At 50.3% G+C, this 22877-nt stretch overlaps 1 protein-coding gene across 1 annotated transcript; it reads left to right on the top strand.

Moving 5' to 3' along the window:
* Positions 1-11106: 11106 nt before the first annotated feature.
* LOC144734828 (excitatory amino acid transporter 2-like) lies at positions 11107-22547 on the top strand. Its single transcript, XM_078617226.1, has 8 exons — positions 11107-11378; positions 15149-15301; positions 16501-16754; positions 17190-17394; positions 18168-18294; positions 19541-19774; positions 21661-21855; positions 22409-22547. The coding sequence occupies exons 1-8, from the start codon at positions 11159-11161 to the stop codon at positions 22545-22547; spliced, it is 1527 nt and encodes a 508-aa protein (XP_078473352.1). The 5' UTR covers positions 11107-11158.
* The last annotated feature ends 330 nt before the right edge of the window (positions 22548-22877 follow it).

The raw sequence follows: 22877 nt of genomic DNA, 5'->3' as shown, positions 1-22877 counted from the left end.
TCTCTGCACAGGGGGAGCACAAATAATGCGCAGTTACATTGGCCAAACCGTCGGCTACGTCTGCAGATCTTTAACCGCTGTCTGGCGACAACACATTACCAAAGTGCACAACGGACGCTTCGTACGTGTAAACAACGATTGTTTCGATTTAAAGCTTTCGTGACTGCAGGGATTCATACAGGGAGGAACAATGTTCCACACTGCCCACCAGGATTATACAGGGAGGAACAATGTTCCACACTGCCCACCAGGGATTATTTAGCTGTCTGTCTGACTGTCTGTTTGTCTGTCGTACATAATATATAATACACACAGCTCTTTGATTGGGTGGAGACCTACTGCCGGGTACGGAGAGGGGAGGTGCCTAAGGGAGGAGGGTCAGGGGAGGGGCCTAAGGAAGGGGGGAGTCAGGTAAACAGCTCTTTGATTGGTGGAGACCAACTGCCGGGTACGGAGATGGGAGGTGCCTAAGGGAGGAGGGTCAGGGGAGGGGCCTAAGGAAGGGGGGAGTCAGAGGGGCCTGAGGGGGGGGGGGTTCAGGGGAGGGGCCTGAGGGGGGGGGTCAGCGGAGGGGGCCTGAGGATATGGGGGGGGTGCTCAGGGGAGGGGGCCTAACAGAAGGGGGGTCAGGGGAGGGGCCTAAGGGAAGGGGGTTCAGGGGAGGGGCCTGAGGGGGGGGGTCAGCGGAGGGGCCTGAGGATATGGGGGGGGGGGTGCTCAGGGGAGGGGGCCTAACAGAAGGGGGGTCAGGGGAGGGGCCTAAGGGAAAAGGGGTCAGGGGAGGGGCCGAAGGGGGGAGGGGCCTAAGGGAGGGGGGGGGGTAGTTAAGGGGGCTGTCTGCCTGGCTACCTAAAGTCAAGTTATCTTGTATACATACAGGTAGGAACAACAGGTTCCACACTGCCCACCAGGGATTATTTGTCTGTCTATCGTGCACGAATGCGCTGTCCAACCAAGTTCCTACCTGCCCACTCCGAAGGAACGTGTTTTTCTTGGTTTTTTTGGTAAAGTCACGTAGAAGGGAAATAATCAAGTAATACAAATATCATATAGTTTTATATTTTTATGATTTTATTATTTCCCTTCTACGTGACTTTACCGAAAGAACCAAGAATATCAAAATTTTTTTTATTTCATGTGATGCTAGTTTTAGCACCGGTTCACGAAACAATCATGGTTTACGCGTACGTGACGAGACGCATCGTAACGCCTCCTGTGCACCCTCGCTAGCGTTGCGTCGCCGGGAGAGAAGTGAAAGAGCCGCATTGATGTCACGACGCCTTGGGGAAGCGTAACTACTCGTTAGTTGCGCTCCCTTTGTTGCAAGGAGTGATGCATGTCCACTCTTAAAACGCTTGCATAACCAGCCCTGGGCCGCTGCAGCACACATCCTGCTTTGTGACGAGCGCTTGTGTAAGCAGGCAGGCAAATAATTAAGTTTTTTTTTGTTACGTACACCGAACGCTCATTTATTTTCTCTCTCCCCCCCCCCCCCCCCCCGTTATACAATGCGAATTACGGCAAAATTTCCACCGACGGTCATCGCCATTGGCGCGCGCGCATACCGACGTCGTTCGTCCGTTACGCAACGCGACCCCCGCGTGTACTCTGTGACGCGTGTGAGTCGGAGCGAGCTTTGCTCTCCTTGTCAGCGAGCCAGGCAACACGCGCTCTTCGCTCCAACCGAGGCTCGCTCCCTGCAGTTTGGGGGGGGGGGCATTCATTTAGGACGTACGCATGGAGGGGGGAGAGGGACGTGGGGGGGGGGGTGTGACCCCAAATGCGTACGATCTTGATTTGAAGCTTTCGTGACTGCAGGCATTCCATACTCTTTTGGTTCTTTCGGTAAAGTCACAGGTAGAATAATAATAGATCTCGACGTTTCGATCGCAACGCAAGCAATCTACCTACGTGACTTTACCGAAAGAACCAAAGAGTATAAATGTGTACGCTTGAGTATGGGGGGGGGGGGTCTACTGACAATGTGCGTACTCATAGGAAACGTGGGGGTGGGGGGGGGGCTGAAGCCTCGATAATTGTCTAGATTGGCCTTCAAATGAGTTAGATAGTCCGGCTGTGGACTATCTGTTTGCTTAAACACGTTAATATTATTAATCCTTGGTCATTTCTGCGTGGATTAAATATCGGGTGTTCGATTGAGTGAATACACTCAATCGAACACCCGGGACAAGCCGAATCAAATCAGCACTGATGCGGTGCAACAGCTCCCGTTCACAATCCTGCTACCGGTTGTGGCAAATCCCACATTCCTGTTGCGGAGGAGCAGGGGGCGAGTATATCCACAGGGCTTTAAAACTCATTCCTGCGGAGGGAGCTGGTAGGAACGTTGGGTTGCTCGGTCAATGGCCAGGGTCAACGGCGGCGTGGTGTATTCCGCAAATATGGCCGACTGTGAGGGCGGGCACAAGCCGGCGTGAGTAGGTTAAACGTTGAGTTTCATAAGGGCACCACGGGGTGACCAGCCCCTCCCCACCCAGCCCCACCCCCCCACCCAGCCCCTCCCCACCCAGCCCCACTCCTCCCATTTTTGGATGCACAACGGACGGACAGACACAATAATCCCCTATGGGCTGGTGTAACCAGGAGGTTCCTACCAGTATAACCGTGCAATTCGTGGCGTTCAAGTGGAATTAGAATCTTTATTTAGACTTGCAGGAGGAATCCGATGAGCTATGAGGCTTTTTCTTTTCATAGATGTCCAGTCGTGGCACGGGGTCAGAGAGTTTTCAATAGCAAACAATACCCCCCCAAAAAAACGATAGCAGTGAAAAATAGAGAAAAATGCTAAGCAAGTCACAAAATAGTTAGCAACAAATAACTGTATATAAGTCGGATTTGTCAAGCGTGGGCAAGGCAGCAACATAATTTGGCCCAATTGCCTCCGGGTAAAAGCCCGATCTTGAGTGCTTTGTTTATACTTCCCTATACTTTCCACTCCTGTCGTGTTGTTGTACTGTTTGTTGTTGTAGCGTTCTAGAACTTTATAGCTCATCGCATTCCTCTGGTACAAATACATATTCTGATATGGGACACCTGATGGGCGAGATCTGGATTCCTTTCCTTAGGGGGCCGTCCATAAATGACGTCACGCGATTTTGGACGATATTTGACCCCCCCCCCCTTCGTCACACGACGTCACAAGAAGTCAGACCCCCCCCTCAAATATGACGTCACAAAGCTCTGCCCCCCCCCCCCAAACAAAATGAAGCATGCTTCAAATCGCTTTAAACTATTGTCATTGTAGTGCGTGGCGCTGCACTCTGATGTTGTAGGAGAAAACATTTATTTAAAAAGTCTATTTAATTAAGTAGAACGTGTTGTCTATATTTATTGAAAGTTGCGCATTTTTATGTGACGTCACATTTCTCAAACCCCCCCCGTCACACATCGTCACAAATGTCTGACCCCCCCCCCACCCCAGGTGCGTGACGTCATTTATGGACGGCCCCTTAGCAGGTAGTCTTCTCGTGTCTATGTGTGGCCCAATATATGACAGAGTTCTTAAATTAACTTTAATGCACAGAAAGAGACCACGTGCTCAGGAGGAGGAGCAGTGACGCAGTTGTTAGCTCACTGCACTGTGGACCCGGTGACCCGAGTTTGATTCCCTGACATGCCCAGTGTCAGCGGTGAGCGACATCTAAACCAGCCCTGGACCCACCCTTCCCAACCTCCACAAACCCAAACTGACCCACAGTGGTGAAGTATGGTCAAACAGCTCCCGTAACCGATACAGCAGTGGCTAGTCATTCATCCAGCAGTGGATTAACAAAGTGCTGAAAATGTATTTATTTGAATTACGAACGTTATTTTCCCATTAAATGTAATTTATAAGTCATCACAACTGCACACATCATGCGCCCTTATACTGCTTTGCAAATTACGCGGCTCGAGATTAAAAATGTTTTACCCTTGTTTTTTTTAATTCAACAAAAGTTTTTCTGTGCTTAAATGAACGACGCAGTGGCCCTCATCTCCTTTGGCAGCCTGACGGACATTCCACATTACTGTGATGGGAGTCGGGCTTTCTCCAGAACGTACCCTGACGACCAACCACACACGAGTACTTGTTTTTCCCACCCCGATTATCATTACTTTATCGATTATCATTAATATCGGGGGGGGGGGTGGAGTTTTCTTTCTTTTCGGATCACATTTACAAAACTCGACCAAGAACACCCGGGTGGGGACTTGAATCCAGGTAAATGTTTGTTTTCTTAACGGAGTGATTGGGATGTTATTGTATGGTTTCATTCAAAGTGGTCATCTCAACAGAAGTAATCCTGCATTGCGTATGACGGGCGTGCCACAATCAAAGGTATTCTAATCGCAGGGACACTGCTTACCAAAAACAAAACGCCACTCTCGCTCCTTCAATCAAATGGCAATTCACAAGGAAAATGGTCAAACATTTGCCAGCACATTTTAATATTAATTGGACAACAAATAATTTACTTTGTCTCCATGCTCAGGGTACACTGCAATTATCCGCGCAAAGAAGTGTCCCCTCGTGACGCTTACATAACGTGGGCTGGAGTCTTGGCGCCTTTGTGATTGTGTGAGTGATTAATACTCATTGCGCAACCTGTAGGTTCTAAGAAGCAGTGCAAGACCGTTGGGTAAGCAAGTTTATTTGCGTCGATCGTTTTCACCGCTGTTAAACTTTGCTGTCGCAACTCACGGATTCAGGCCCTGTGATCCCGTGGGTGATTTGCTCGGCTCTGTGAATCCTCGATTTGTCCGTAAGATCTGCAGTGCCTAGAGCCATAAAGACACTGGGTTCCTTTGAAACGCTCCCACTATATATATCAAAAAAACAATATTTCTCAAGCTGCCTCGCTGAGACAGGAACCATTACCTGCTAACTTCACACAGCTTTCCCAAACGGGGTTCATAAGGGGACGAGACATCGTCCGTCCACGCAAATCACCCGGGCTTAAAAAAAAAAAACTCATCTCGAATCAGCGCACGACAACGCCGGAGAATAGCCATTCGATCGAACAGAGCGGACGTTTTCCCTTTCTCACCAAGCAAGAGGTTACATTTCCACATGAGTTTATGACCCTACGCAAGCCGCCCTATTACTTTCCCATGGAGGGCGACCGTGTCCACCAAAGGGTGGATCTCCGCTCCATTCTCTTCGAGTTGTTGCACACGTCACGTGCGACCTCTTCCCCAGCACAAGAGCTCCAATGGAAAGCAGAGAAACATTCATGGCGTTGTAGGACCCAGTGTTCGACGCGTAAAGATGATTTTATTATTCAGAACGGCAATTGTCTTGATCGTCACGGACCCAGAAAACACTATACCCTCCTTTCGAAAAAAATTCAGATGTTTGGTACAGCGTCTGGATAAAAGTTAAATATAATGCAGGGGTTTTTTGGGGGGCTAGATTGCGTCAATATGAATGTGTCCACAATAGAGGGGGGGGTTGGGTTAGATCGAGTAAATATATAAATGTGTCGTTAAAACCCGCCACCACCCGACACAGCCAACTAGTAAGGGTTGTCACGTAAACAGAACGTGGACAATTCGTCACTAGTACAGCACAGCGCTGTGTTGGAGAGCCAAGCCACAACATTTACAATCCGAGTACGACGTTTCGCCAGTAATTACAACGAGTTTTCGTGACTGCAAGAATTATTATTTGTTTCTTTCGGTTAAGTCACGTCTAAAGATAAAATAATAAATTAAATTAAATAATAGAGACGTTTCTTGGTGATATCTGTCTGCTAATATGTCTGTCTATAGTTTTCTGGTTAGATTTTATGTCGCTATTTCATTATACCTGATGATGATTGCTTGTGTTGCAATCGAAACGTCTCTATTATTTAATTTAATTTATTATTTTATCTTTAGACGTGACTTAACCGAAAGAAACAAATAATAATTCCAACGAGCTTCATCAGGCGACAGCCAGATTTGTGGAGTCCTCATATAGAGGCATAGATGTGGTGACCACGCTTCTGCGCTCTTGTGCAAAGTGGGGGGGGGGGGGGGGGTGGATTAATGAGTCAACGTACATTATACATGCGCAATATGCGAGTTTGATCTTGTGTCGTTAAACCCGCCACGATCCAACGCAGCCACTTAGTAATGTTTGTCACGTAAAAAAAAGGTGCCAATTAGTTACTACTTCAGCACACGGATGTCCTGTAAAGTAAACCCACGTTTATATTTAGGCGATCTAACCCAAAAACAAAGCTATATTATGGATAACACTGGTCAACACACTTTTTTCTGGCATAAGGTATTCCAACGATTTCAAGGTAATTTTGGGGTGCTGATTCCAAATCTGGCATCAGTTTTTGTCTATCACATCAGGTTTTTGAGATATAAAATATTGCATTTTCAATAAAAACTGCAGAAGAAAAATATTAAATAAATGTGGATATCTACATAAAATGATGTTATAAACACACTATCCTAAAAATACAGCACCATATTTTAACACTAAAGCAGTCACTGACTCGCAACAACTTGCAATCATAAGTGACAGAGTTAATTTCGTGTAAAATCAATGAAAATGGGGTATGCCGATAGCATAAAAATGAGATGTGATAGAGCAAATCTGAGATCAGATTTGGAATCAGCACCCTGAAAATAGTCTAAAACAGCTGCAAAAGTCCAGGCCAGAAAAAAATGTTTTATTTTTGTTGACCAGTGTAATATTTGTCGCGACAGCCCCGCTGCGGTGTTAAACGACGCATTCACCTGACAGCTCCCTCCCAACCCACGCTGGGCGACAATGCTTCTGATCCTCGGACGAGAAGTAAAGATTGAGGAGTCACAAACATCACCGACGAACCATCATCCCAATTGCCCAGGCCAATGTCTCTCCCCCGCTCCCCCTTCCTGCGGGACATTGAGTCCACAACTCGATTGTGTGGAACTCCCATCACTTCTCACCGCCAGCGAGAATTCGGATACATAAAGATGATTATGATAATTCTCTCTAAATATCGTTCTTTTATCTTGACTTAAAGCTGTCGTGACTGCAGGAATTCATATCCTTTGGGCCTTTCGGTAAAGTCACGTAGATAGGTTCAAAGAAAATAACAAAAAATAACTACGAGGTTTCGATCCCAACACAAGCGATCGTCATCATGTTGTGATCGACACATCGTAGTTTTTTGTTATTTTTTTGTTATTTTCTTTGAACCTATCTACGTGACTTTACCGAAAGACCCAAAGAATATCGTTGTTTTATTTTCGTCAGAATGACCACTGACACGAACCCCCCTTACTTTATTTGTGTGTGTGCTATCTGTTAGCAATGAAATTCGGCAACAACATCATCATCATCTTTCATGTTGGAAACAGACATCACCTAGGATGGACCTCAACAACCCTGACTGCTGCTGAGCGCAAATGTTGAAACCTTCTCCCCAAATATGGACTGCATCTTAAAGCGAATAGTCTCCATTCAATTTTCAATTTCACCTACAATTAAATCACCCCCCCACCACCCCCACCCACACTCAACGTGGCCGAAGTGAGTGAACATACACGGGCTCAACCCCCCCTCTTCTGCCAGAGGATTGTTGTTTGGACAACCCCCGTTGACCTTCCTCTCAAGTTCAACAAATTGCAATGGGGACGTCAGAAGAGGGGCGACACGGTGGCTAGGAGATGTTAACTACCTCGCCTGGTGTACAGCAGGTCCTGGGTTCGATCCCGACCCTGACACCTGCTGCTGTATATTTTGAGTTTGCGTCTCTCTCTCTCTCATCATCATCACGGTGGCTTGGAGATGTTAACTACCTCGCCTGGTATACAAGAGGTCGTGGGTTCGATCCCGACCCTGACGCCTGCTGCTGTATATTTTGAGTTTGCGTCTCTCTCTCTCATCATCATCACGGTGGCTAGGAGATGTTAACTACCTCGCCTGGCATACAAGAGGTCGTGGGTTCGATCCCGACCCTGACGCCTGCTGCTGTATATTTTGAGTTTGAGTGTCTCTCTCTTAGATCCCTAACCTTAGATCACCCTCCTACAGGCACCACAAACTAACTCGGTATTGGAGTCTTCGCTGCCAATCCCGACATTTTTCCCCCCACCCCACCGGGAGGAATGAGCGCGCCCACCCCCACGGGAAGGGTGGGTGGGGGTAGGGAGCAGCCCACTGGGGGTAGAGTGGTGGTGGTGGGGGGGTCCCTCAAGAAGCCCAGCTCGGGGAGTCCGAGGGAGACACGGCGGGCGGCAGGGAGAGAGATTGCGCCCCTTCACGCGGCACCCGGAGGTCTGGACTCTTCCTCGCAGCAGGTGACTCACACAGGTGATGAGAGAGGCACAGGTGACACAGGTGACGAGAGAGAAACAGGTGATACAGGTGATGAGAGACGCAGGTGATGAGAGAGACAGGTGATACAGGTGATGAGAGACGCAGGTGATGAGAGAGACACAGGTGATACAGGTGATGAGAGACGCAGGTGATGAGAGAGACACAGGTGATACAGGTGATGAGAGACGCAGGTGATGAGAGAGACACAGGTGATACAAGTGATGAGAGACGCAGGTGATGAGAGAGACACAGGTGATACAGGTGATGAGAGACGCAGGTGATGAGAGAGACAGGTGATACAGGTGATGAGAGACGCAGGTGATGAGAGAGACACAGGTGATACAGGTGATGAGAGACGCAGGTGATGAGAGACACAGGTGATACAAGTGATGAGAGACGCAGGTGATGAGAGAGACACAGGTGATACAGGTGATGAGAGACGCAGGTGATGAGAGAGACACAGGTGATACAGGTGATGAGAGACGCAGGTGATGAGAGAGACACAGGTGATACAGGTGATGAGAGACGCAGGTGATGAGAGAGACACAGGTGATACAGGTGATGAGAGAGACGCAGGTGATGAGAGAGACACAGGTGATGAGAGAGACGCAGGTGCCACAGGTGATGAGAGAGACACAGGTGATGAGAGAGACACAGGTGATACAGGTGACGAGATAGACGCATGTGACGTGAGAGAGACACAGGTGATGAGAGAGACACAGGTGATGAGAGAGACGCTGGTAACGTGAGAGAGACGCAGGTAACACAGGTGATGAGAGGTTGCAGTCTCCTCGCCTCTCCTAACAATCATGCTCTTCTCTCTTTCTCTCCGCCCTTCCCACAACTTCTAGAGCACAGCGTTTATTTATCAGCTGATAGTTGGCGCTCGCGATCGAGTTACTGATGAGTATTGAGTAGATTACCGTTAGCAAGAGGAATCGATTATGAAAAGTGTGATCTTGAGATTGGTTCGTGACTTGCCATATCAGCTGATAGTTGAAACTCTTGATTAAGTTACTGATCAGTATTGAGTATGTTACCATTAGCAAGAGGAATCGATTATGAAAAGTGTGATCTTAAGATAGGTTCGTGACTTGCCATATCAGCTGATAGTTGAAACTCTTGATTAAGTTACTGATCAGTATTGAGTATGTTACCATTAGCTAAAGGGAATCGATTATGAAAAGTGTGATCTTAAGATAGGTTCGTGACTTGCCATATCAGCTGATAGTTGAAACTCTTGATTAAGTTACTGATCAGTATTGAGTATGTTACCATTAGCAAGAGGAATCGATTATGAAAAGTGTGATCTTAAGATAGGTTCGTGACTTGCCATATCAGCTGATAGTTGAAACTCTTGATTAAGTTACTGATCAGTATTGAGTATGTTACCATTAGCAAGAGGAATCGATTATGAAAAGTGTGATCTTGAGATAGGTTCGTGGCTTGCCGTATCAGCTGATAGTTGAAACTCTTGATTAAGTTACTGATCAGTATTGAGTATGTTACCATTAGCAAGAGGAATCGATTATGAAAAGTGTGATCTTGAGATAGGTTCGTGGCTTGCCGTATCAGCTGATAGTTGAAACTCTTGATTACGTTACTGATCAATATTGAGTATGTTACCATTATCAAGAGGAGGCGACTATGAAAAGTGTGATCTTGAGAGAGGTTCGGGACTTGCCGACACAGATGAGAAGTTCCACGTGGGGTGATCACTGCTCCATACGAGGCCTGTCATATAGACAAGCAGACAATATCACCGCTTCCCACTTTCATCTCACCACATAAAAGATAAAAGTATTGTTTTTTTACGCAACCCACCCACCGCACGTTGCCCTAAAAAGAAACAATTAAAAAAAACTTTTTTGCCAGGTCAGGGCCCAATGAGCGCTGTAGCTCGTTCGTCAGAAGCGAGCTGGATATCACTAATGATGGCTCAAGGAAGTTGCTTATCATCGCGTGCAAATATATGGCAGCCAGACACTCTAAACGCGTGATGTTAATTCTAAATGTGGAAGGGAAGAACCGGAGGCCACGGAGAAAGGTCCACGCGTTCACGGAGGTAGAGAGACACGCACACTCTAAATATGAGCAAGCATCCGGGTCGGGATCGAACCCACGAGCTCCTGTACACCAGGCGAGGTAGTTAACATCTCACCTCTGGGAGTGCATGAGCAGGCATTGAATCAGTACAAGAAAACTCTGGACCGATTTCGAACATTCATAGTCTCAGCGTGGCAGTGATAAAACCTAAAATCATGATCACTGTCATCATTCATATTGTTTTATTTTATTTATATTATTACTTTTAGTAATTTTTTATTTTATTTTTTACCCACGTGACTTTACCGAAAAAAACCCCAAGAGTATGATATTGTTTTGACGGAGTGCCATTGTGGGAGGTTGACCCTCCTCCACTCTGCACGCAGAGAGCGTGCGATGATCTCACCACCACCACCACTACCACCACTCACGGGGCTGTACGCATCCGGACGCATGGGGTTGAGGGGTGGGGCCGCTTGCTGATGATGGGTTCAGAATAGTGGCCTTGCGTGACCTCTCCGAGCTTTAGAATTCACACAAAGAAGGAGGGGAGCGGGGTGGGTGGGGAGACGGCGGGCGGCGGCGGGTTACTTAGACTGCAACATCACGAGCCACGGTGGCGTTTTGTGTGCGGCTGTCACCGTGAACTGTTTGCTGGCGAACGATTACGAACGACACAACAGCCCCCCCACCCCCGCCCCCCCACCCCGCCAACCACAGCGAGCCAGGGATGTTCCGCCGACGTGGGCGATGTCTCGCGTGGAACAAAACCAGGAACGGATCTCCGCTCGGTTGTCATTTCGTCCGATGCGAGAACCCTCGGCGGGTTCTTTTCTTTCTTTCTTTCTCTCTTTCACGTCTCGCAGGGATTTCTCCACCATGACTCTGCCGAAGCACGCCGAGGAGGTGAACGCGTGCGAGGAGGACCGCCACCCCAAGCGGCCAGAGCGCATCTTGGGCTCCTGGCGTCATCGCAGGAGAGGGATTTGCTACTGCAAAAACACCTTGCTCACGTTCACCATCGCCGGTGAGTCCTCCATACTCCATCCTCAAGTCCTCCATCCTCCTGGGGGTGAGTGCTCCATCATCCATCCTCCTGAGAGTGAGTGCTCCATCCTCCTGGGAGTGAGTCCTCCAATCTCCATCCTCCTGGGAGTGAGTGTTCCAATCCTCCATCCTCCTGAAAGTGAGTGCTCCATCCTTCTGGGAGTGAGTGCTCCATTCTCCATCCTCCTTCGAGTGAGTGCTCCATCATCCAACCTCCTGGGGGTGACTCCTCCATCTTCCTGGAGTCCTGGGAGGATAATCGGAGGGTGCAGGGATAGAACTACAAACTAAACACACCAAAATCAGCTTTAAAGAAATTAGTTTTCAATCTAAAGTTGACCAGCCTCCTCTTGGCAGCCCCTCCCTCCGCCCTCGGTTACTTACTCTGACTAATATATATTTTTTACGTGACCATCATCATCATTATAGTTTTTTTGTACGAAGTATTTTTGTTTAGAACAATAAATGTATAGGCGTGTAGAGTATATCGTGTTTATTTAGAGCGCGGTTTCACAACCTCCAAGCCTCGCCACCCACCGTACCGTCTTCCCGCATTAACAAATGTACAAATACAGGTGAACTCGTCCCACGCTGCACGCGCCCGATGATTGTTCAACACGACCCACGTGACGCGCCCATCAATTAACACACTCTCTGCGTGAATAGAGCCGATTTACATTAGCATTTAGATGCCAGTGAGTGTGTCAACACGTGTCACACGCGCAGGAGCGGTAGTGTAGTAGCGATTAGAGCGCTGCGCTACGAACCTCACGGCGAACACCAGTGACGATTATCTGAATCGGTCATGGGCCTCACCTAGGTCGACTCAGCCTCAAATTAGTACCTTGTGCGGCGTGTAAACATCGCCACCCACCCCCTCGCGTGCCGTGTCGGCCTTCATAGGTGCTCGCTAACAGCACTTGCCCCAGCAGTCTGCTAAGGCTAAATGGGGGGATCTTTGTCTTTGTTACACGTGCACACGCGATGTTTTACACACCGCGCCAGGTACTCATTTGAGGCTGAGTCGACCTAGGGCCAGGCCCAGCACCACGGTTCAGGTAATCGTCACGGGTGTTGGTGGCCGTGAGCGGGAATCAAATATCGTAGCGCGCTAACCGCTGCGCCACCGTTCCCCGCGTGCAGCAAACATCACCGCACCTGGGGCGGCCTTCAGACTGACACTCGTCGAGACAGAGACGAAGACATCTTCTTCTTGATTCTTTCGGTAAAGTCAAGTAGAAGGGAAATAATAAAATAACAAAAGTTTGAAAAAATTCTTATGTTTTATTTTTATTATTTTATTATTTCCCTTCTACGTGACTTTACCGAAAGAACCAAGAAGATTTGGCTCAATGGTTTATTTCGCGGGGTTTCTTTGAAAGCGCGCGTTCGGCAAAGGCGGCGATGCCTCGCTAGAGGGGGCCACTGACCCCCTCGTCTCGCGAGGACTTCTCCTGCTCGAGCCTGGGACGACTCCCACCACAGCCCCATTCACGTCCCAGTGCCGCTGCTGTTGCTGTAAGTGGGGAGCGGTAACGCAGCGGTTCCTAGCAGCGCTACGCCACCAACCCCCGGCGAACCGAGCTCACGATCGCCGCTCGCGGCTCAACGGCAACCGGTGACGATTCATCTGCACCGGTCCTGACACTCGCCCAGGATTAGGTTGACTCAAATCCCAAAAGAGCATCCGGTGTGCGATGTGTAAAAAAAACATCGTGACGAGGGAGACAAAGGCGGCCGAGTGTGGTGTTGGCCACCCACCACTTCGTGTGCCGTACCAGCCTTCATAGGTGCTACTCGCTAACCGGCAATCTGCTCCCCCTCCGAAAAACATCTGTTCAGGCTATACGGGGGGGGGTCTTTGTTTTGTCTTCGACGTGCTACATTTGATGTTCCAAGCATCACCTCGTGAAACTGAATGAGGAGCGCTTAGATCCAAAACTGCGGTGACAACATCGGAGAAGCTCCCCGTGCCCACGTGAGACGAATGGAAATAATCCTCGCCCTTTCACAGAGGAGGTGGGGGTGGGGGTTTCTCACGATGAGCGCCTCCCCTGTTACGTGATCTTACCCAATGGCTTTGCACCCCCCCCACCACCCCCACCACCCTCCTGCAGGCCTGGTTCTGCCCGATGTGACCGATTACCTTTGCCTCCACTCAGAAGCTTCCTGCACGAGTTGAGCGAGCGAGGCTTTCGCATTGATCGCTGCTGCTGCGCTGGTAGCTGAAGCCGCGGTGACTCCGCCGTGCCGATGAGTCCGATCTTCGGGGACGCAATCACGGCCCGCCGTTGTCTGTCACGTAGCACATCACCCCGCCGCTGCGCGCTGTCAAATGGGATCGGTCACATTCGGCTCGGAGTTATTTTGACGGCGACGCGTGGGCACAGATGACGAGAGAAGCTCCTCGTCAGCAGCCTGCCGATGGATGTCTGCACGTGGTGAAACGCACGTGGTTAAACGCACGTGCTTATAACAAAGATCCCCCATATAGCCTTAACAGACTGTAGGGGCAAGTGCTGTTAGCGAGCACCTATGAAGGCCGGAACGGTACACGAGGGGGTTGGGTGGCCAGCACCACGCCCGACCGCCTTTGTCTCCCCAGTGGCGATGTTTACACACCGCACCAGGTACTCATTTGAGGCTGAGTCGACCTAGGGGAGGCCCAGGACCGGTTCAGATAATCGTCACTGGTGTTGGCCGTGAGCGGGAATCGAACCCGTGTCGCCGGGTTCATAGCGCAGCGCGCTAACCGCTGCACCACCGCTCCCCATATACGCACGTGGTGAAACGCACGTGGTTTTTTTTGTCATCGCGATTGAGGAGCAGGTATTCGCGCACACCGGTGGAGGGCGCGCACGTGCAAAGCGCAGCCAGATATTTTTTTTTCAAACTAAATAAATAATTGTCGACTTTGAAGGCAAAGGGCCCAAAACGTCAAACGGTCACCAACGATGAACAGCACTGCGGGGGACGGTACCGAGAGGCTCTCATCCAGCAGTGGAGAGAACACGGCCGACCACGACGACGACGATGAGGATGAATGGTTGTGGGCTACCAACACTTCGTTGTGTCTTCGCTCGTTTCTTTGCGAATCGCACTTTTGTCTTCAGTGTCATTTCCCAATCGATGGTTCTCTGACATCAACAAATCTTCCCCCGCCCCCCCCCCGTCAATGTTATAGAGTTGAGGCGAGGCTCGGAGACGTTGCCCTGGCAACGTGACGCGCTACACAAGATCACCCCCTTCTCGAACGAGTCTGCGTTTTTTTGAGTTCTTGAATGATTAAAAAAAACTTTTTTTTTAAACACGCAATAACAAGCTGCTGAACGGCAGAGTTTGAAGACGATTGTCGAGTTGATGGTGTCAAACGCTCCATAGAATGTTATAAAACGGGCGTGCAATCCATCTCGTCTTCCTCCTTCTCTGCACATTAACATTCCATCAGACACGCGGCCTTCCGGGAGAGGTTTTCTTTTTCTTTTCAGCCACATGAGTTCAATGCAAGCAACAACTCTGGACCGGTTTTGACGTTTATTGTCTCATCAGCAGCAGAATCAGGGCCCCGCTGGTGCATTGCCACGTGTCTGTAGGAAAGCACATGCCCGTCTGTTAGATGTGGGTCCAAAATAATCCTACTCCACCATCACCTATTCGTATTGTTTGACATTACATTTGAGAACTTCTTGTATCTGTTGACCCACATGCCCCCCCCCTCCACCGCCCCTCCCCCCCACCACGTGTCGACAGGAGTAATCATGGGGGTGCTGTTTGGAGTTGTGTTCCGTCGAAGCGGTCAGCTGCAGCCGAACACCATCCTCATCATCTCCTTCCCCGGGGAAATTCTCATGCGAATGCTCAAGATGCTCATCCTGCCGCTCATCGTCTCCAGCCTCATCACAGGTAGCGCCGCCACCCTCGAGCGTCGCGGTCTGTCACGTGGCGGTGTGTGACGTCACGGTGTGTCACGTGGCGGTGTGTGACGTCACGGTGTGTCACATGGCGGTGTGTCACGTGGCGGTGTGTCACGTGGCGGTGTGTGACGTCACGGTGTGTGACGTCACAGTGTGTCACGTGGTGGTGTGTCACGTCACAGTGTGTCACGTCGCGTGATGTCACGTGGCGGTGTGTCACGTCACGGTGTGTCACGTGGTGGTGTGTGACGTCACGGTGTGTCACGTGGCGGTGTGTCACGTGCCGGTGTGTGACGTCACGGTGTGTGACGTCACAGTGTGTCACGTGGTGGTGTGTGACGTCACGGTGTGTCACGTCGCGTGATGTCACGTGGCGGTGTGTCACGTCACGGTGTGTCACGTGGTGGTGTGTGACGTCACGGTGTGTCACGTGGCGGTGTGTCACGTGGCGGTGTGTGACGTCACGGTGTGTGACGTCACAGTGTGTCACGTGGTGGTGTGTCACGTCACGGTGTGTCACATGGCGGTGTGTCACGTGGCGGTGTGTCACGTGGCGGTGTGTGACGTCACGGTGTGTGACGTCACAGTGTGTCACGTGGTGGTGTGTCACGTCACAGTGTGTCACGTCGCGTGATGTCACGTGGCGGTGTGTCACGTCACGGTGTGTCACGTGGTGGTGTGTGACGTCACGGTGTGTCACGTGGCGGTGTGTCACGTGCCGGTGTGTGACGTCACGGTGTGTGACGTCACAGTGTGTCACGTGGTGGTGTGTGACGTCACGGTGTGTCACGTCGCGTGATGTCACGTGGCGGTGTGTCACGTCACGGTGTGTCACGTGGTGGTGTGTGACGTCACGGTGTGTCACGTGGCGGTGTGTCACGTGGCGGTGTGTGACGTCACGGTGTGTGACGTCACAGTGTGTCACGTGGTGGTGTGTCACGTCACGGTGTGTCACGTCGCGTGATGTCACGTGGCGGTGTGTCACGTCACAGTGTGTCACGTGGTGGTGTGTGACGTCACAGTGTGTCACGTGGCGGTGTGTCACGTCACGGTGTGTCACGTGGCGGTGTGTCACGTGGCGGTGTGTCACGTGGCGGTGTGTGACGTCACGGTGTGTCACGTCACAGTGTGTGAGGTGGCGGTGTGTCACGTCACGGTGTGTCACGTCGCAGTGATGCCACCCCCCAGGCTTGTCGGGCCTGGATGCGCAGTCGAGCGGCCGCATGGGCCGCCGGGCCCTGATCTACTACTTGGCCACGTCCGTGACGGCCGCCATCCTGGGCATCGTCCTGGTGCTCGCCATCCACCCGGGAGACCCCAGCGTCAAACCGGACCACGGCCACGACGAGGAGGAACTCCGGGAGGTGTCGAGCGTCGACGCGATCTTCGACCTCATTCGAAACGTCTTCCCGGAAAACCTCGTGCAGGCGTGCATCCAACAGGTGACGGATGGTGGTTGTTGTTGATGTTTCGCTCGGTGGGCGAGAGGGCAGGGGGGCAGGTGGGACGGGGGCAGGGGGTGCTCACCCCCCACCCCCACCCCCGTGGCTAAAGCTACGAGTTGGAGGTCCCCCCTTGACATCCACCACGAGGTAGGTTGAATGTAAAATAACAAACAAACTGATGTGAGCAGGCAAGAGGAGCCGCGATTTGTAGCCGAAGTGTACTCCTGACTGGGTTGTTTTTTAATCTCTCTTTATATTGTTCCGTGTTGTATCTCACTGACCCACGCCGCCTGGACATGTGCGAAAAAGGGCTCCAGAGCTCATCGCAATTTCCTCCTGCAGCCTAAATAAATATCGCCGATTCTGCACGCGGAGTGAACGCGACGTCCTTGACCCACCCCTGGTGTCCTTCGCCCCCCCCCCCGCGCAAAGATCCACACGGTGACCACGACGGTGGTGGTGCTCCCTACGCTGGCCAGAGACGTTGCCAACCTGAGTTCAAGCCAAGCTCCCATCACGGACCTCCATGACGCCACGCCGGCTCCCGCGTACAACTCGAGCAACTCCAGCGAGGAGGACGGCTTCCAGCTCCTCACCACCAAGACGTTGGTCTACACGGACGGCATGAACGTGCTGGGTAAGCCGCTGTGCGTGGGGTTGTTACTGTCCTGTTCGGCGAACGTTCGCGTGACTTTGAGCGAACGTTCTTCCCACGGGGAGAGAAAAGAGTTCAACAAATCAGTTAACGGAGCAACGCGGTGGCTGGCTCCATCAGTTCGGATCGAGCGATCGGACAGTTTCCAGTTCAAATCCTGATCGGGGGGGGGGGCGTGGCGGGAGGGGGGGTTGACTCGGCTCAACATCCCTCTCTCTCGGGGTCGGAAGGAAGAGCCTTCCAGACGGCCGCAGAAGCGCATCTGACAGCGCGCGATGGCGGTGAGCGTCATTGTTCGATGGCTTAGCCAAAGTCCGCCGCTGCTGGCGAGCATGTTATTGGGACGGCCACGTGGCCTCCAACGAATTGGGCCACGTGGAGCTGGCCCCATCAAAACGAAGCACCTGCCTGGGTATTTTGTACCATCGGACACTACACCGCCACAACTCCCAATCGGTGATAGGGCAGTTGTGGAGAGAGTGGAGAGTTTCCCATACCTGGGCAGTGTGCTCATGACAGGCTCCGGTTAAACAGCAGAGGTGTCAATCCGAATCAGTCGAGCGGCATTATCTTTTCATCGGTTGCGTAACGCTGTGTGGAAGCTGCCTGGTCTATCACTCCGCACGAAGCTTCAGGTCTTCTCGGCCACGGTCATTCCCTCCCTTCTCTACGCTTGCGAGCTTTTAAACCGGGGCGCAGCTGCGCGTCCCTGCGCGTCGTCAAGCCACCAACCCCCACCGCGTGCTTCTGCGTAGGCTTGATCTGCTTTGTCATCGCCTTCGGAGTGGTGATGGGCAAGATGGGAGACGAGGCCACGCCGATGCTCAAGTTCTTCAGCGTCCTCAACGAGGTCATCATGCGACTCGTCATCATCGTCATCTGGCGAGTGCGGCGACAGGGAGCGCGCGCCTCGACCGCCGATAGCGGTGGCTCGCGACCGGTGCCCCCTCCGCGGAACTGTTGTGTGCGTGTGTGTTTGTGTGTGTATGTATGTGTATGTATGTGTGTGTATATGTGTGTATGTGTGTTTAACACATAGTAGGCTTTCGCAACTAAAATGATCCATAATAGAGGTTTTTCGGGCTAGATCGCGTAAATATATAAATGTGTCGTTAAACCCGCCACCACCCGACAAAGCCAATGAGTAAGGTTTGTCACGTAAACAGAACAATGCCAATTTCCTTACGAGTACAGCACACCGGTGTGTTGGAGAGTAAAACCCACAAAAAAGCCCAACAACCGCCAATGAGATAATTGTTTTTTTTCTACCCTTCTATCTGGCAACAAAACTGACACCTTTTTTTTTACAAGGAGTCATGTTTGCATAGACCACAATACCTGCAGTCATAATGCAAACAAAAAACACAACTCTGATAATGTATGCACTGTCCTTGAAGTTGATTGGTCCACACCCGAGACAGCTTTCCTTAGAGCCTAGTCTCACATGGTGTTGGACCAGATGACGCCAAAAGGCGCACAACTCAAAGACAATGCACCATCAGAGTATGAGAGCTAGGGGTAAGCATTTACACCATTGGAACCTCATTTGCCAGTAAAAAATATGATAATTGTTTTTTTACCCTTCTATCTGGCAACAAAACTGACACCTTTTTTTTACAAGGAGTCATGTTTGCATAGACCACAATACCTGCAGTCATAATGCAAACAAAAAACACAACTCTGATAATGTGCACTGTCCTTGAAGTTGATTGGTCCACACCCGAGACAGCTTTCCTTAGAGCCTAGTCTCACATGGTGTTGGACCAGGTGACGCCAAAAGGCGCACAACTCAAAGACAATGCACCATCAGAGTATGAGAGCTCGGGGTAAGCATTTACACCATTGGACTTCAAGGACAGTGCACATTATCATAGTTATGTTTTTTTTGTTTGCATTATGACTGCAGGTATTGTGGTCTATGCAAACATGACTCCTTGTAAAAAAAAAAGGTGTCAGTTTTGTTGCCAGCTAGAAGGGTTAAAAACCAATTATCATATTTTTTCACTGGCAAATGAGGTTCCAACCCGCCAATGAATCGCGAACTCGCCATGCATCGTCGCTTGCGGAGTCGCGGAGCGTCGGTCGCTAAAGGCGGCTGTGTCCGCGTGGCTGTGCTCACGTGGGACAGGTACTCTCCGATCGGCATCGCGTCGCTCATCTGCGGCAAGATCGCCGAGCTCAGCGACCTGCACGTGGTCATGCGCCAGCTGGGCATGTACATGCTCACGGTCATCGTGGGCCTCCTCATCCACGGCGCCGTCATCCTGCCGCTCGTCTACTTCGTCATCACGCGCAAGAACCCCATCAAGTTCTTCGTGGGCGTCTTCCAGGCGTGGCTCATGGCTCTGGGCACCGCATCCTGGTTCGGATTCTCCTCTTCCCACGCTCGCAAAGGGCGGTGATCGATGGCGCGCTTGTCGACAACTTGCGGTGTCGTCGTCGTCGTAGATTGATAAGCTCGTTTCAATTGACAAACATACGAACATCGGTAAAATAATGTTGACAGAGGAGGAAGAGATGATCACTATCGTCAACAACAGCATGATCATCATCAGTAGCAGCACCATGAATCTGGATAATATTTTTGAACAGCAGCAGTGTCATTAATATTTGTATCATCAAATTTTCTTGCTGAAGATTTCACACCTGATGATTGCTTGTGCTGCAGTCGAAACGTCGTGAGAATTTAAATTGTTTTCTATTATTTTATTATTTCCCTTCTACGTGACTTTACCGAAAGAACCAAGAATGTGAATCCCTGCAGTCACGAAAGCTTTAAATCACAATTTGTATCATCATCACTAGGATCATCATCCATAGCACCGTAAGTTGTCAGCATCTTTGTTTATCGAATGAGCTATGAAGCTACGACATTTTTTTGTTTTGGCACGGATGTCAAGTAGCGGTGGGTCAGTGAGTGACAACAATACAAAAACACGATGGGAGTGTAATATAGAGCTAAGGTGTGTGGAGCTTCTTACAAAAGCGTGCATAGCCAACCGTGATAATCGGAGGTGCCAAAAATCGGTAGGCAAGTCTCTAAAAATAAATCAGGCATATAAATACTATTCGCACGTGCAAATAATTTGTTACCGATTTGTCCACATCAAATGCAAGCCTTGGGGCAAGGCAGCAAGACAACAACAACAACAGCAGCGGCAGCCTCAGACCGCACCTTCCGATATTAGGAAGCCACTTGAGCAATGCACTTTTAAATTTAGATTGAAAACTAATTTCTTTGGAACTGCTTTTGTGTGTTGCCCTTGCCCCCGTGCCTCCGATTAGCACGGTTGGACACGTACGGTGCGAAATAAGTTCAACACGCAAACATCTACATACATCTATCTATACGAGATAAGATCCAGCTTGCAAGGAAGCCTTTGCAATGTCACCTTTGATTTGAAGCTTTCGTGACTGCAGGAATCCATACTCTTCGGCTCTTTCGGTAAAGTCGCGTAGGTAGAAAAAATAAAATATACCTACGTGACTTTACCGAAAGAACCAAAGAGTAACGTTACCATACTCTGAGGTTTTTTTCGGTAAAGTCACGTAGGAAAAAATTAATAAAAATATAATAGAAATAATAATAGAAATAAAATAATAAATCACGACGTTTCGGAGGCAACACAAGTCTCCATCATCAGGTGGGACCGTCACAGCTCAATTTAACAGATAGGTGAAATTCCTTCCCGTAGAATGTATTAAAGTGACTTTACCGAAAAAACCTAAGAGTATGAATCCTTGCAGTCACGAAAGCTTCAAATCTAGAATGAACACCCTCTACCGGGAGGAATTTCACCTATCTGTTAAATTGAGCTGTGACGGTCCCACCTGATGACGGAGACTTGTGTTGCCTCCGAAACGTCGTGCAGAGAGAGGGAGGGGTTAGAGAAGAAATTAATCATTAACTCATTGACATGTTAATTTCTTCTCTAACCCCTCCCTCTCTCTGCCCCCGCCCCCCTCTGTCTATTTAAGGCCTCGCCACAGAGACGATCTCCCTCTCTGTGACTGTGTTACTCTCTCTATGTATCTTGGTGATATCTGTCTGCTTATATGTCTGTCTATAGTTTTCTGGTTATATTTTTTGTTGCTATTTCATTTATACCTGATGATGATTGCTTGTGTTGCAATCGAAACGTCGTATGCTATTATTTAATTTATTATTTTATCTTTATACGTGACTTTACCGAATGAAGTCCAACAGTACATACAGAGCCTAACAACGCACGTGCCTTGTGGGTGCAGCGCCGGAACCCTTCCCGTCACGTTCCGCTGCCTGGAGGAGAACCTGAAGATCGACAAGCGGGTGACGCGCTTCGTGCTGCCAGTGGGTGCCACCATCAACATGGACGGCACGGCACTCTACGAGGCGGTGGCCGCCATCTTCATCGCGCAGATGAATGGCGTGGCCCTCGACGGGGGACAGATCGTGATCGTCAGGTACACCACGTGACGTGGGGTGGCTGGAGGGGAGGGGGTTGACAGATCGTGATCGTCAGGGACACCACGTGACGTGACTGGAGGGAAGGGGGTTGACAGTTCGTGATCGTCAGGTACACCACGTGACGTGGGTGGCTGGAGGGGAGGGGGTTGGCAGATGGTGATCGTCACGTGCACCAGGTCACGTGGGTAGCTGGAGGGAAGGGGGTTGACAGATCGTGATCGTCAGGGACACCACGTGGGTGGGTGGCTGGAGGGGAGGGGGTTGACAGATCGTGATCGTCAGGTGCACCAGGTCACGTGGGTGGCTGGAGGGTAGGGGGTTGCCAGTTCGTGATCGTCAGGTGCACCAGGTCACGTGGGTGGCTGTAGGGGAGGGGGTTGACAGATCGTGATCGTCACGTGCACCACGTCACGTGGGTGGCTGGAGGGGAGAAGGGTTGACAGATCGTGCATGGCCGGGCTTAGCGCAGTGCGCTAACCACTGCACCACCGTTCCCCAGTATCACGAGGTTGTCTAACGCTGCCGTGCCCCCCCCCCAACCCTCGCCAGCATGACGGCCACGCTGGCGAGCGTGGGTGCCGCCAGCATCCCGAGTGCCGGCCTGGTCACCATGCTCATCGTTCTCACGGCCGTGGGACTCCCTACGTCTGACATCAGTCTGCTGGTGGCTGTCGACTGGTTCCTGTGAGCGTTACCCCCCCTCCCCCATCCCCCCCATCCCCTCTGCAGGGCAGAGTTATACTGTTAGTTCTTTCGTTAAAGTCACGTAGGTAAAAAATTTTTTTTAATAAATAAAATAAAATCACGACGTTTCGGAGGCAACACAAGTTTCCGTCATCAGGTGGGACCGTCACAGCCAGATTTGCTGCATCAAGTGTGATGAAACGTCGTGATTTTATTATTTTATTTTTTATAAATTTTTATTTCATTTTTTGTACTTACGTGACTTTACCGAAAGAACTAAGAGTATGAATCCTTGCAGTCACGAAAGCTTCAAATCTAGAATTAAGGGCAGAGT

This window comes from Lampetra planeri, chromosome 53, assembly GCF_965212315.1.
Source record: "Lampetra planeri chromosome 53, kcLamPlan1.2.h2, whole genome shotgun sequence".
NCBI lineage: Eukaryota > Metazoa > Chordata > Hyperoartia > Petromyzontiformes > Petromyzontidae > Lampetra > Lampetra planeri.
This window is presented reverse-complemented; position numbering and strand designations above follow the sequence as displayed.